The sequence below is a fragment of the Echinops telfairi genome, unplaced genomic scaffold (assembly GCF_000313985.2).
Source record: "Echinops telfairi isolate 266 unplaced genomic scaffold, ASM31398v2 ScPeMD7_7472;HRSCAF=8510, whole genome shotgun sequence".
NCBI lineage: Eukaryota > Metazoa > Chordata > Mammalia > Afrosoricida > Tenrecidae > Echinops > Echinops telfairi.
The window spans coordinates 5,414,850-5,430,175 of record NW_022111376.1 but is presented as its reverse complement, the minus strand read 5'-3'; the positions used below and the strand labels follow the sequence as shown (position 1 = coordinate 5,430,175).

The 15,326-nt window shown below is 48.4% G+C and overlaps 1 protein-coding gene across 3 annotated transcripts in view; it reads left to right on the top strand.

The window, feature by feature from the left end:
• Window positions 1-15,326, top strand: part of MAMLD1 (mastermind like domain containing 1) — a 124,982-nt gene that overhangs the window by 89,706 nt on the left and 19,950 nt on the right. Inside the window, exon 5 of one of the 3 annotated variants that reach the window (XM_045285522.1) lies at window positions 153-275. The exons of the other annotated variants lie outside the window; for them this stretch is intronic. Within the exon in view, the coding sequence (XP_045141457.1) occupies window positions 153-275 (123 nt within the window). The remainder of the gene's footprint in view (window positions 1-152; window positions 276-15,326) is intronic. 3 annotated transcript variants of the gene reach the window in all.

Below are 15,326 nucleotides of genomic sequence, written 5' to 3'. Positions count from 1 at the left end.
TTCCCTTCCCACATTATGTCTCCTGTCCAACTCCTGCAGCTCCTTCCGCCTCAGGCCCTGAAGGATCGCTCCCCCAGTAGGTGCTTGGGGCCATGGCATGGGCCAGCAGGCAGGCCAGGGTTCAGGAGCACTGTGGTTTGATTTTGTTATAGGGCTGTTGCCATCTGTTTACATGGACTTCTGCAGCTAGCTCGGTGGAGCACCAGCACCAAGCCTGGGACCCTTTCGTTAGCAGGGAAGATGCTCAGCCTGGAGACGCATCACCATCTATCATTGTGAGCCTTTTCACTTTGTTTTGTCGTCATCGGGGTCCCTTGGTAGCCTGTCTGTGTTGCCCCGGAGTCGGCTCAGCTAGTTCAGAGAGAAACTTCTTAACACTGACCAACGTGGGGCTGAAGAAAGTGTTCGGGAAGTGGGCCCAGCAGCCCAGTGGGCTGAGGTGAGGGGCAGGATAGAGCACTCCCCAGAAATGCTGTAATTGCCCCAGGGACCGAGATTACAAGCCAGGACTCTTACTTTCTCTGCCTTTCCTCACATCAATCCTTAGAGTTAAGGCTGGCTCTAGTTCCCAGAGATACAGAGAAGTGACCCGAATTGCCCACTGTCACACAGCAAGGCCAGGCCAAAGCAGGACATCTGGCTACAGAGCTCACACTGATTAACACCCCCACCCCATACACACACACACACACACACACACACACACACACACACACACACACGACACTGCTTCCAGAACTTTCTATCCTCCGTGCCTTAACCTCCCGGAGAAGGTTTCTTATTCCAAAGAAGTTGTGGTGAGGACGTCATGGGTTAAACCCACACTCTGAACAGACCTGTTAGGTACAAAGTCCATGCTGAATAAGATTGCTCTCATGGAGACCTGAACTTCCGCCTCTGTGTGGTCAGATCTGGCAGCTCTTGAAAGCAGGGGCTATTCAGTAGGGGAAGTGTACAGCACTCCCCCCCCAATTCCATGCCCACCAGGAGGTGGACGGGCATCACAGGGCCGCCCTGTGCTAGGCCTTGCAACTCCAGGCCTGGTGGAAAGGGGAGAAGGATTCTCGGGTTTGTTCTTCCTCTTGTCCTTACTAATGCTTTCACCCCACTCATCCCCCAGCACGGGGGCATCAGCAGCCTGCTGGGCCTTCTCATGGCATTTCCCCATGAGTAGATGGCCTACGAATTCCACCCTGGTCACTGTGTCAGGGGAGAGAAAAGAAAACAGAAAGCAGAGAGTGATGGCGGCCAAAGCTGGGGCCTGTGGAAGGACAAGCAGCAGGCCCGGTTGGAGCGCACTGCATGCTTCTCCGCCGCCAGTGGCGTCAACTGGCCAAGTTCTGAGCCTCCGAAAGCATGGGTGGCACTCAGAACCTAGGCAGCAGGACCACTCAACGGCTGTGGGCAGTTGTGGACCACACCAGGAGATGTGATCCGAGGGGGTGACACCCAACGGACTGCCTAAAAGGGTTTTATTAGGGGCTCATAGAACTCTTATCACAATCCATACATACATCCATTGTGTAAAGCACATTTGTACATTCATTGCCCTCGTCATTCTCAAAACACTTCCTCTCCACTTAAGCCCCCGGCATCAGGTCCTCATTGTTCCCCTCCCTCCCCGCTCCCCCTCCCTCATGAGCCCTTGATAATTTATAAATTGTTATTTTGTCATATCTTGCCCTGTCTGACGTCTCCCTTCACCCCCTTTTTGGTTGTCCGTGCCCCAGGGAGGAGGTCACATATAGTTCCTTGTCATCGGTTTCCTCTTTCCTACTCATTCTCCCTCTACCCTCCCAGTATCGCCACTCACACCACTGGTCCTGTAGGGCTCATCTGCCCTGGATTCCCAGTAGTTCCAGTTCCTATCTGTCCCAGTGTACATCTTCTGGTCTAGCCAGACTTGCAAGGTAGAATTCATGTCATGATAGTGGGGGTGGGGAGGAAACATTTAGGAACTAGAGGCAAGTTGTATTTTTCATCGTTGCTAAATCGCACCCTGACTGGCTCGTCTCCTCCCCGAGACCCCTCTTCAAGGGGATCTCCAGTCTGCCTAAAAATTTTTGCGCAGTTTCAGTAGAAACTGATTCTTTATCATGTGCTTAATAAAAATGCACCTGTAATCAGTTAACAAAAAGAACAAGCATTTTTCATAGGCCCAGGTTGTTATTGCTGCTGTTGTAGGTGCTCTTGAGCTGGTTTCAGCAGAAAGAAACACTGCCCGGACAAGGGCCATCCATACTACTGTTCTTAATGTTTGAGCCCATTGCTGAGGCCACGGGGTCAATCCATCTTGTTCAGGGCCTTCCACTTTGTCGCTGCCCCTCTACTGTACCAAGCAGCATGTCCTTCTCCAGGGACTGCTCTCTCCTGACAACCTGTCCAAAATGCGTGAGACCAAGTCTCACCATCCTGGCTTCTAGGGAGCACTCTGGCTGCACTTCTTCCGAGATGGATTGGTTTGTTCCTCTGGCAGTCCATGGTACTTTCAGTAGTCTTTGCCAGCACTTTAGTTCAAATGCATCCACACTTTTCAGGCTTCCTTATTCAGTGTCCCCCATTCACATGAATATGTGGCCATTGAAAGCGCCTTCATCCTCAAAGTGACATCCTTGCTTCTCAACCCTTTAAAGAGGTCCACTTCCAGCAAGCAGTGTTGTGTCATCTGCATCTCCATTGTTGTTAGTAAGCTTTCCTCTAATCCTGAAACCGAGTTCTTCTTCATAGAGCCCAGCTTTGCTGATGATTTGCTCAGCATATAGACTGAATAAGTAGAGTGAGAGGATACAACCCTGATGATCATTGGTTTTCCGTTAATTCCTGGAGCCTTGTTTCTGGCTAATGTTTTCAGTGTAGCTTGGACTTCTTTGTTTATTTCCATTGGTTCTTTTTCTTATACTAGCTCTTGAATTGGTGGGATGTCGACTGGTTCTTTTTGGTGTAGTGACTCTGTGTATTCTTTCCATCTGCTTTAGATGCTCCCCGCATCATTCAATATATCACCCATAGAATCTTTCAACATTGCAACTCGAGGCTTGCATTTTGTCCTGTGTTCTTTTGATTTAAGTTTGACTCAGTGTGTCCTTCCTGCTTATATGTATCCATATCCCTAAAGGCTAAAACACTATGCTAATTTAGTTCTTGAACCTTCTAGTGCCCTCCAGTCAGAGCTGTTATTGTCATCGAATTGCACTGAGGATTCCAACAACGTGGTTTCTTCTGCACTGTTGTTTCTGTGCTGCCAATGTTTTCGTCAAATTGCCTGGTGTTTTAGCTACAGTACTGTGGTAATTAGCGCTTGTGAACCCACAGCCATAACTCATTTGACAATGAAGTAGTAATTAAAAGACAAACAAGAGAAAAAGAAATTTAAAGGCCTCCACTCAGTCACTAGGTATAATAGTGTATTCCTTTGTAGAAAGATTTGACAAGACAAGTTTATTGTTCATATTCATATCATCCAAAAATATTACAATTAAGCAAGTCACAACGGTCACTCCTACATAGTATTCTGTGGCTAAGATTGAGCATAAACACACTGCAGGATTCTGGCTGCCCTGGCCCAAGACGAGGGTCCTGTGGGGTGAGAGGGGTGCCACTGGGGTGAGCACTTTGCAGGAGTGCAAGGCTGGGACTGCCTGACAATTTCATAACTACGCATTAGACACACACACACCTATATGTCAGAATCTCCCTTCCTCCCATTCTTCGCCTCCTCTCGCCCCTACTCTTTCCCCTTTCTCACTTGCTTCTCTCCCTCCTGCTTCTCGCCCCTCTCTCAGCCTCCTCCCTTCCTCCCTCTTCCTCTCCTGCACTCCCTCCCTTTCCTCCCTCTCTTCCTCACTCCAGCTCCCCCTCCTCTATCCCTCCCCTTCACTTCCTCTCCATTCTTTCCCTCCCCCTTCCTTCTTCCTTTCCTTCTGCAACCCCCCACCACACACACACACACACACACACACACATTCCCCCAAATAAGCTTTTACAAAACCGGAGGTTCTTTTGCGCTTTGGCCTTGGTTCTGTTTAGTAGAGCATAACCTTAACCTTACCTCGCTACTGTTGCCATGAGGCCTACACACTCAATCCTTTACACTCGCCCGCCCGGGACCTCCCATGGAAAACAGAAATGACCAGAGCAAGTCAGTTAGGCAATGCCACTCCGTCTTCTCCTCAATGGTACTGCTACTCCATCATCAGCTGGAGACAGCGAGAGAATCCGGTGAGGTCTCAGGTAGTCCTTTCCTAGTCCAAAATAACTTTGTGGCATTTTTTAGAAAGTGACCGCTAGAGTGCTGAAATGAATGACCTCCTGAAATCAATTGCCGTGAATAGCGTCAAGGAGAGCTCTGTGGCCTTGGACTTGTGAGGGCTTCCTTCTCTTTCCTTCCCTCTGCTTTCTTGAAGGGGCCAGCCAGCCAGTGGGCAGGGACATCACTGCTAGGAGTGTTCGCAGGGAAGTTTCCGGGCGCTTTGCCTTTTCCTCATTCTGGGGAGAAGCAGCAGATTCCATCTTACAGGGCAAACCTGGCAAAGAGCTGGAGTGGAAGCCTCTGGGGTAAACTCAGGGTTGCCCACCCTTCTAATGATGGAGGGCATGGGGAGGGTGGCAGGGAGATGCCAGTCAGGTTCCAGAGAACCTGTGGGTCTGAGCCTGATGCAGGATCACCCTACACACAGATCTGCCAGGCGCGCATATGTTTGCCTGTATGATCATTTTCATTTTTGTATTTCACCACATAGTCCAGAATCTTTCACTTCCATCTATATTGGGTCATGAAATGCTCATTAATCTGGGGATATTTTGTTAGCTGCTTTGGGAGGAAACGGGATTAGACACGGCATAACTTGCTTTGAAATTTGGGGGACCAAGAGCATGGTGTGGGAAAAGTTTCGTTTTAATCCCTCTGATTTGCTAGGGACTGGAATTCCAATTTGTCAAGTTTGGCCATTGCAGGCTCAGAAGCTGTTAATGTTTCTAAGAATCAGCTCCCCTACCCCCACCAGTTTCTTTTATTGGTTCCATAGAGCTATGAATGAACCTCCACCTCAAGCCTGGGTTCTTTTTGGAAAGAGTGGAAATGTAACATGTAACATCAAGTACCAGCCTTTTCAACTTCAACCTTTTCGGTCTGTCAGAAGCTGCAGAATGAGTGAGGGGATGCATTGCAGTGAAGGTGACTGTGCTCGGTGCCCTGGCAGTGAGGGTCGAACACTCAGTGGAGCCGATGCCCAAACTTGCAGTGATGCAAAAGCCTCAGCAACCGAGATCGGTGTTTGAAATCACTTAGTCATCTCAGGAAACCCTAAAGCGCAACCTTTTTTAGAAACCGCTCGTCTGTTTGTGGTTTGGTGTGGTTTGCTTTGGTTTGGTTGGTTGGTTTCTCATGTGGTCAGGTGCCATAGTGTCGGTTTGGATGCATAGCGACACCGTGTGCAATTGAACCAAACCCTACCTGGCCCTGTGCCATCCTCACAGTTGTTGCTATGTTGCAGCCCATCAGTGCAAGGCCGGTGTCAATCCATCTCACTGAGGGACGTCCTCCTTTTCACTTTACCCAGCGCGATGTCCTTCTCCTGGGACTGCTCCCTCCTGGTACTAAATACAAAGCATTGGAGGGGAGGTCTCCCCATCCTCTCTTGTAAGGAGCATCTAGCCGTCCTTCTTCCAAGATTGACTTGTTCATTCATTGTTCTGACAGTCCACGGTACTTTCAAGATGCGTCACCGACAAAGGGCATTGATTCTTCTGCGATCTTCCTCATTCACTGGTTCACATGCACATGAGACCATGGAAAATACTGTGGTGTGGGGCAGACACACCTTAGATAGCAAAGTGACATCCTTGCTCCTCAGCCCTTCAAAGAGGTCCTGCGCGATATTTCATCCGATCGCTCGACTGCTGCTTCCATGAGCACTGACTGTGGATCCGAGGAAAAAGAAACCCTTGACAACTTCAGTCTCTTCGTGATGTTGGCTATGGAGCCAGTCGTGAAGGTTGGGGTTTTCTTTACGTCGAGCTGCAATCCACATTGAAGACTCTGTCTTAACCAATCTGAAAAGAAACAGTGAAATTTGCTGAGGTCGGAGAGCCGAAAATAAGACCCTTTACAACGTGTGCCCGCTATTTTACACAAAGTTAGATAATGAAAAAAAAAAAAACCTACATGTCATTTTCAGACAAGGAAAGAAATCTCATTTCAATTTTCCAGAGATATAAGAAGGACCAGAACAAACAAGAAGAGTGGACACTTACTGTCATCGAGTCGATTCGAACTCTTCCTGAGCCTATAGGACAGAGTAGAACAGCTCCCTAGGGTTTCTGAGACTATAAATCTTACTGAGAGGAGACCGCCTCCTCTTTCTCGCCAGGAACAACTGGTGGTTGTAAACTGCTGACCTTGCAGTTAGCAACCCAACTCACCACTGGGACTCTCTATAAAAAGCACGGCAATAAATTCTTATATCGTGCTAGTTGATCTCCTTATGAATACTCACAAACTCAAAATGGTGACACTGCATAGAGGCAATGTGGTCTTGTGCATGCAACAGATAGGACCGCGAAAGGTGTCATTACTGTTAAGTCCTTATGTGAAAAGTGTGCAAAATACACAGGAGCTAGAGAGTCACAGTGGATCCATCCTGCCTTCAGCTTTGGCCCTAACACCTGAAGCCTGCAATGTTTCTGAGAATGGGAGTGAATGACACCAGAGCAGCAAGGTGGGCCAGAGTTGGGACCCATCCAGGCAAGCCAGGAACACGCACTGAGATGGCTAGCCTGCATCCATCCTGCATCGTTGCCAGCTTCATCAACCCCTGATGTGCCAATGGTTCCCTGGGGTTTTAGGGAAATCTTTCATGTCTTTGTACTTTTAGCCGATTCTATCCCTTGAGGTCTGACAAATTCCATGACCTGGGCCTAGGTGGAAAGCAACTGGGTTTTTCTGACCTGCATCTGTTTAAGTTTGAAGAGGGACTGCTTAGAGTTAAAACACTCACCCAGAAGAGGAAATTGTTTTCTGCCCCCGCCCCCAGGTATTGAAAAAGTTGGGGATTTGATTTGACTTGATAATTTTGTCCACCATGACAAATTATGCCTTGCTTTGCTTTGTTGTGTTATCTTTTGTTTATTTGTTTGTTTTGTTTTGGCTAGATGAAGGCTTATCTTGTGTGTTCCCCCAATCAAACACAGTGGATTGTGTTTGGAAAGCAGCACTGGGATCCAAAGTTCCGTGTGGCTCAGTGGCCCTCCTGAACAGCACCAAGTGGTGCAGCTAGAGTTGCTACTAACTCCTGACTTCCACAGGAATACCTTGGAGAGGGGAACCAAGGATTAGCTTTTCTCGGCTTTTCTCAAAGCTTTGTTCCCTCTCCCAGGGTTAACTAAATATTTCATGTTGGATTAGAAAATGGGTGGCTTTGCATTGACCCAAGCCCACAGAGCTGTTTGCTTGTTGGAGTGAGGTGCACAAGGAAATAGAGAACTGGCACTTCAGGAAGTTACATAGTCCAGGATGAAATGTGGCTTCCAGGGCCAGAAAGATTCATAGCCTGATTTGGCCTGAGATTATTCCAACATTTTCTTTGCTTTGAGAGCTTGGGATTTGAAATCAAATGCACAAGTTCTAGTCGGCGTGACCGCTCCATAGGGACAACCAAGTTTGGTCATCCACTAACTTTGAGCAGAGATGGCGAGACCAGCTGTGGACACGCAGACTCTGCCACAGGATCTTGTCTGAGTGGCTCATGAAAATGACTTGCCAAAGCCAGCTGGTTCAGTAGGCCACCACTTGAAGGCCAAGGCCTGATTTGCCACCACAAGCAGTGCTCATTTATTTCCATGTAACCGAGTTTTGAACAGCGTGGGAATGAGTGAGCTAGCCCATGAGCCTTTGCCCTTCCTCAGACAACCCTTTCCTGATGACTCTGGAAAATGAACAAAGCCAAAGCGCTCAAAGGTGGCTTTCAAGGGTTGAACCCTCCAAAGCCTAAGTTCTAAAATACTCACAGTAATGTGCAAGTGGCAGTGAGCGAAGCTGCCTCTGTTTGTAAGCTGGAGATGGGCTCTTACATTTATTATTTTGCAGGGACCATCGGGGTTTTCTGGCTGTCTTAGCAACATAAATTGGATGTGAAAATCCTAGGATGGGACTACTGGGCATACTCAGTGCTTCAAAATAACCTTCCTAGTCAATTGCATGGGATTTCGGTCTCTTCCTGGGGCATTTTAGAGAAAGACAGCATGTAGATGAGAGGGGACAAAGAAGTGACCATAAAGAGTAGCAAACATTCTCTCTGCTTAAAAATGGGGTGAGAAACCCAATGGTTTGATCAGTTCCTTGGTGCATCGTCACATCCAGAAACAGCAGGATGGTCCCAGTCGCTGATTAATCCAAAGCCCACCAGAATGAAGCTGGGGCGTGCCAGGCCGTCTCAGGCTGACTGTCACTGGACACAGTCCCCATGGAGCAAATGCGAGACCCGGGGAGACAGCTCTAAAACACTTTCCGGATCCCAACCACAGTGAGAACTAGCTACTCGGGCCCAAACAATGTCATGGCGATGAGGGAGCAAGTGCCCAGATGACTTTGAAACAGTTGAGGCTCCCTGAGGGAGAAAGACAAGGCATTCTACTCCATAAAGAGTTTCCATTCCCGGAAACCCACAGGGGCATTCTCCTTTGTGTTATCAACGTCATGGCATTGAAGGAGGGAGGGAGTGCGTGTCTGCAGGCCCCAGATGATAAGACCCTGGCCGTCCACCTCTCCAGGCTTGGTTTTGTCCACTTATCCATCAGACTTAATTGTAGGGTACCATCACACTCAACTTGACAATGAGCACCTCGGGCACAAGATGATCTAGCTCCATAAACACGTGCTGCAGGGCACTTGGAATGAATGACCGGAAGGATGCATGAATGAGTTGCATCTGCCAGCCTTTGCAGAATAGTTATGTTTGGGGCTCAAGGTTGAGTCTGTGAGTAGTTTTGACTAAGTGCTGATGGAAGTCTGCTGAACCCTTCATTGTTTCCTGTTGAATGAAAGGGGGAGCTTGGAGTCTGTCCACAGGACCATGACCCACTGCCCCTGGGCATTTTTCGGGTCCCCTTGGGCTCTTGTCCTGCTACAGCACTCGAGCAAGTTGCCTCCAGTTCCCTGTGGTTCCTTTAACTACCCAGAAATACTGTTGTCTGCTTCCAGTGGCGGTTTGCCTGGGTGGTTGTGTGGTTGTTTGAATGCCCTTTAGACAGCACAAGACCTCTAGCTGCCATTGCGCATGCCCTTGTGACAGCAGTACAGGAGCAGTAAAGCCAAAAAAGCAAGCTCATAAATGTAGGCCACTCCTACGCGTGCTTGTTTCCCAGTTCCAGAAAGAGCAGTCACAACTCTGTGGGGTGGCTCTCCTCTCCCTGACATAAACCGATCAAGTCCCAGCCATCCTGAAAGCAATGAGAGGTTCCCACGGGCACGCAAAGGGTGTTTATAGCTGGGCTGTTTCTTTTTGACAAGCGCCGGATCAGGTGAACGTGTCTCGAAGGCTGTTCAGCATCTGTCCTTTGCCTGTTAAGCTTCCAACATAGCTTCCAACGACACTGGACTGACTGCGCGGAATAAGCTGCCGCCCATGCTTAAAGGGGAAAACCGAAAGAGAGAGATTTCTTTTCCTGGGTCATGAGCACAGATTTCGCATTCTTGGTGGAACTTTATCTTGTTGAGATTTTGTCTCTGTTTGTTTCTTTCGGTCATTTTGCAGCTGTCGTGTTAGCTGTTGTTGTTGTTCTTGTTGTGCATGGGCTTTGCTCCCTTTGAACTTGGAAGTATCTTTTTTCCTGGAATCATTCCGTCCTCAGGAGCTTCGTCTCCCCTACCAAGGCCTTTTGCCTTCCCCTTATTGCTCTGTCAATTGCTCTAGTGCAAAATGGATCCCGATCGAAGGAGCAGAACGGAGCTGCAATGTGCAGCCTCCAGCAGTGGCCTCCACCTTTTGAGTCTCTGCCAGGCCCACGGAGATCTGGACTGGGCCACGCTGCTCTTCCAAGTGCTGGGTTTACTCGGAAGGCTTGTCGCTCAGGACTCCTTCATTGCCAAAACCGCAGCAGTCCATCCCCGACACGATGGCACCAGGGCTAGACGGACATCCGCTTGGAGGTGGCCAGCTTTCTCCGTGTCCCCTCTTTGAGATAAAGGATGAAAGGTCAAGAGTCATCAGCATTCTGGTCCAGCATGCACCCCCCTAAGGCTGAAGAGTCCTTCAGAAAGTTGAAGACAGCTGTGATGTCCCCACTGAGTCAGCTCTGCCGCCACTCCCACCAGTTACTTCTCTGTCCCGCTCGTGGGGTAGAGCACGGAGCATCTGGAGTGAGGCCTCTAGGTGGGTAAGCCGCCCTCGATTGACCAAAATGCCCCACATGAGTCTGGCTTGAGGCAGAGAACATAGTGAATTTCGTTCCCCGACAATAAGTATTTCTCTGCCCACACCCCCCACCAAATTCCACCTATATGATGGGGCTACCATGTGCCCTGTCTGATAGGCCTTAAGCTCATTTTGCCCTCAAACTCCCAATTCACGACAACCACCCACACACACACACCTTGCCCCCACCCTCAGAGAAGAGGCTCCTAAACCCTGAAGGGCCACACTTTGCTCTGTGATTCATCAGGCCCTGCTGTGTGTCTGTCCCCCACGCTCCCCGTGTGCATTGCTTGAGCATAACGTTGGGCTAGGGATTAAGAAAGAGAAGGGACCCTTGTGATTGGGTCTAGAGCCGTTAGTTTCTTCCTGGGCCGCGTTTCTTACAAGCTTTTTTTTTTAATTGTTTGTTTACAATGACAGTTATTACCTCTGAAATCAAATCTCAATTTTCGGATAGGTTCTTGGACTTTTCAAGGGATTTAAAAATTCAGGAGCTCGGTGCCAATAATTGCCTTTAGGGGCAAGCATTGCCTCTTTTCTATAGATAAATTTCACTTAGGATAGTCCATTATTTTCCTCCCAGAAACCCACAAAGTACATATTCGAGTTTGCATCGGAATTGAACATGATCCAGAAAGCCTTAATGTTGTTCAGCCAGCTAGATCATTGCTTCTAAAATGTGTCTAGCATGCCACTAATGCAAAGTAGAGTATTTAAAAGCTTGAGTACGACACTTGAGATCTGAATGAGGTTGTGATATTTGATCCTCACTGGGAGTACTTGCTGGCATGTGTTGTGTAGCGCGTTCAGGTGTGTTGGGTTTCTCTTGAAATGAGACAGGAAGATGGGATTCAGTGCTGAGCAACAGACTCAAGGTTTCCTCCGTTTGGTGTGCTCTAACCTGAAGCTGCAGTAGAAGGCAGCCTGCTGAACTGGGAGGTGTGAAGGGTCAGGCTCGGTTCTTTACCTGTTGGGATGTGTTTGGTCACAAATAGCAAAAACAAACAGACAAACAAATAAACATTGACCGCAACAATAACAACAACAACAACAAAGACCTGTTCAGTGGCTTAAACACTATAGGGTGCTTCGTGGCTTCCGTAAATGGAAGTCCAGCAGTTGGGCCGACTTCAGGATTGGTTTGATTCAACAGTCCAACGTGTCACCAAGGGAAGGGGGCTGTTTCTTTCCATTTACTTATTCTACTGAGGGAGGCCTGCTGGTGTTGTGCCTATGATCGGCATGGTCGGCAGTTCGAGACCACCAGCAGCTCCTGTAAATAGTTACAGGACCCCACAAGGCGGTCTTAATGAGTCAGCATTAGCTCCACGGTAGTGGGTTTGGTTGGTTGGTTGGTGTCAATTCTACTTAAGACAGCTCCCCCTTGTGGGCACATGAGAGAGGCCAACAATTCCAGGGGCTATCCAGGCTTCCTCCTAGACTCATGCAGAGAGTAGGGGAGAGGGTTGTTTCTGGAAGTTCTGTCACAGGGTGAGGAAGCTGCTTTTCCAGACTCTCCTGGGAACTTCTCCAGGTGTTGTAGCCTGCACGGATCACATGCCTACTCTGTCGCTTTACTTAAACATTAGCTAGGTGCCGCCTAGACTCTTGGGTAGAGCCAGATGTGGGCTGCAATGGGGGAAGCCTGGCCTCCTGAATGATAATTGGGGAAGGGACCACAAGAAGGAAGACTCGGTGTTAGTGAGGCAACCAACACTCTGTTGTAGCCAACTTCTCTGGCCAACCACATCTTTGCACGCCTTACTCCTGGGGATACATATTCCAAAGGGCCCACCCCCACAGGAAACCTATTTACCCTCCCCCGCTCCCCAAAGGGGTACAATTCTACCTGTAGAAGTTCCAGGTAATGGGACATTCTTGATTTGGTTCGTATGCAGCTCCTCAGGTTCTGCCTACCAGACTCATCTTAGCAGAGAAAGAGCAGGATCGTAGCAATTTAAAAATAAAACCAACAACAAGCCAGGAAACCTCCCATTTGGAAAGGAGAGTTGGGAGCAACATGCAATGGTCAGCAGTCTGTCATCTGCATCAGGCTCTGCTGGACAGAGGGGCCAGTCATCTTGCCCTGGCAGTGGCGGAAGTTGCAGGCCAGCCTTGGCACCAGATGGAGGTCAAAGGTCCCAGAGTGAACTAAAGAGTACCCAGAGCCTACCCGAGTCATTCACTCGCAAAAGAGCACAAAGTGGTGTGCAGGCCAAACCAAGCTTGTCCCCAAGCCACGTCTGGCCACATGGCAGCCGGTGTGTGTGCAGAGCACTGACCCCGGGGCATGGCTAGTTGGGTGTGAATGAGATCCACTCCCACTTGTGGAATTTCCCTGGGCGGTAGAGTGCTGAGCATCTAGCATCACACCTCCCTCACACCCCCTTCCTTTCCTAGCTGACACCACGATTTGTACAGGAAATTGGACACGGAACTGTGCAACGGCGGCTTCATGTCTACCTCCTCGCGAACTGTCAACTCCAGAAGCCAAGGGCCCCCATTTGTTTGGGCACGCTGTAACATTCCCAGCACTCCTTGGGACATTGTTACTTGATTTTCCCACCTCATTTCTCCTCTTACAAGTGCCCTTTCATCTCCCAGAAGGAGAAAGAAAATTCAATTTGTCAACAGGACAAAAAGAAAAAGGATGCTGATAGCTAGAATGTGAATCAGCATTTGTAAGACAGAACAATTTGACCACTTGCCTTGGTTTAGAACAAGACTCTAGAAAACAGAATAGTCTCTGCATTGCAGAGAGGATTTCCTATCAGAGAAAGTGAGTCATTAGAGATCAGGCCCTGCTGAGTGAGGATACAGTGGTGGGTCCTTTCAAGGCTTCCAAATTTGCTTCTGAAAAGAGATAGTTAACCACATAATAACCCAAACCTCCCAAATTCAAATTCATTGTTCATATAAATGTGTATCTTTTCTTCCTCCTTTTCAGGGGGTGGGTGAAAATCCATATCTGTTTGTGTGCTGGGGTCTTCTCATCTGCACGTTCTTAGCACATAGTCTCACTGCCATCGAGTCCGTGCTAACTCCTAATGACCTCCCTGTGGGTTTCTGAGACTGCAATTGTTTATGGGAGTAGAAAGCCCAGTCTTTCTCCCACGGAGCTGCTGGCGATTTCCAACCACCGACCGTGCAATTCGAAGTTCAATATGTAACCACTACACCACCAAATAGTAGAACCCCATTAAATGGTTGATGAATGAATGGATATAATGCTTACAATAACGTATGACTCAGGATACTATTTTCACACCATAAAAGAGAAAAGCATGGCTTGCTTAGGTCTACAAATAGCAAGCTGTAGGCAATGGATTTGGTCTTGAGTTTGTCCAAGTCTCACCAGGCCTCTTACTGGCTCTGCTATCTAGAGTCAAGTATTCCTTGCTTCTCTGGGACACAGTGTCCTATTCGGCGTAATGAGAAGATGAGATTAAGTCACTGGTTCCCAAAGTCAAAACTCAAATTCAAACTCACTGCCACTGGGTTCATTCCAACTTCCAGCGACTATAGGACAGGATAGAACTGCCCTTGTAGGTTTCAGAGACTATAACTCTGTACAGCAGTAGAAAGCCTCATCTCTCTCTGGAGAGCTCATTAAAACAGAGTGCTGGGCCCTCTCTCCAAAGCGTCCCCGAGAAGCTGCATTTATTATTTTCTTTCTCTTTTTTTGTAAGAGGGCAGGTGAGGGATGGTAGCAAAGGAGTTTTATTATGCAGACTCACATATGAGGCAGGTCCCAGGTGGCCTCAGGATTGGTTCACTTCTCCACAACCCTCTCCTCCAGGGGTAGGTAGGGGTTTTATGACTTTGGTGAGCAAAGATGGCTGCATGCCAAGACTTTGGACTTCCAAGGCCACCCCATCAGAAGTTACGTAAGTGATTAAGCAATTGAAATTGAGTTAAGAAGCTGCATTTCCAACAAATTCCCAGGGGGCTGCTGATGCTGCGGGCCTAGGCATAGCTCCTCCGAGTACCACGGGCACAGGCCATTGATTCTGGCATCTTGAGACTGTGGCATTTTTCTGAACTTTCTCTTCTGCTCTTCGCTGACTTCCCAAGTGCTTGGTGTATCCGTGGTACACACCTAACTTGATCTAATCGTCATCAAGTGGGGCTGAAAGCAAAGGACACCTTAGGTCTTCAGGAAAGCTCAGGGCCTTGAATTGATGAGTTAGGGATGTGATGTGGCGGCTGTTCATCCTAACACCCCCATCACAGGGCCCTGTGGGGTGATTCTTTGTGACTCCAGAAAGAAATCTCTTTCCCTTAAAAAGCTGGACCCTTTGGCTTCATGTTACATGACTTATCCCTCCATAATATGAGTGCCCTTTGTCTCTTTGATTCAGAATGTTTCTGAGTGAAGTGGGGATGGAAATCAAGTTGGCTTGGGAATGTTGCCAACTTTCTGTCCCAGGGATCGTTCACCTGGACAACACCTATTTGTCCATTCTTCAAGAAGCTGCTTCTAATCTCATCCCAACCTAGGTTGAGGTCTTTATGATTTGTTCTCCAGTAGCCTGCAAGGTTCCTTTATATCGATGTTTCTGATGAGCCTTTGTTTCTTTAATGTCTTCCCCATTGTATGAGGGGGCCAAAATGCAAAGACCATACTGGCTCTGTTCATCAGTATTATCACAGGAGGAAGCTGGGCTCATAATAGTTGCTCAGTAAATTCACGTGCACAGTACTATAAAAGGTCTTTTATTACTGCTGAAAACCATGCAATAATCTACAACACACTCCACGATATATGGTTGAGGATGAAACAGACAAGACCTCAGAAGAAACAAACACACTGACCCCGAGCTCCAATGTCCTTGGCATTCACAACCAACCCTCTCTGCCCCCTGCCTCTTCCTCTGGGAGCCCTCTACCCTTGGACACACAGAACCCCCCCCCCCC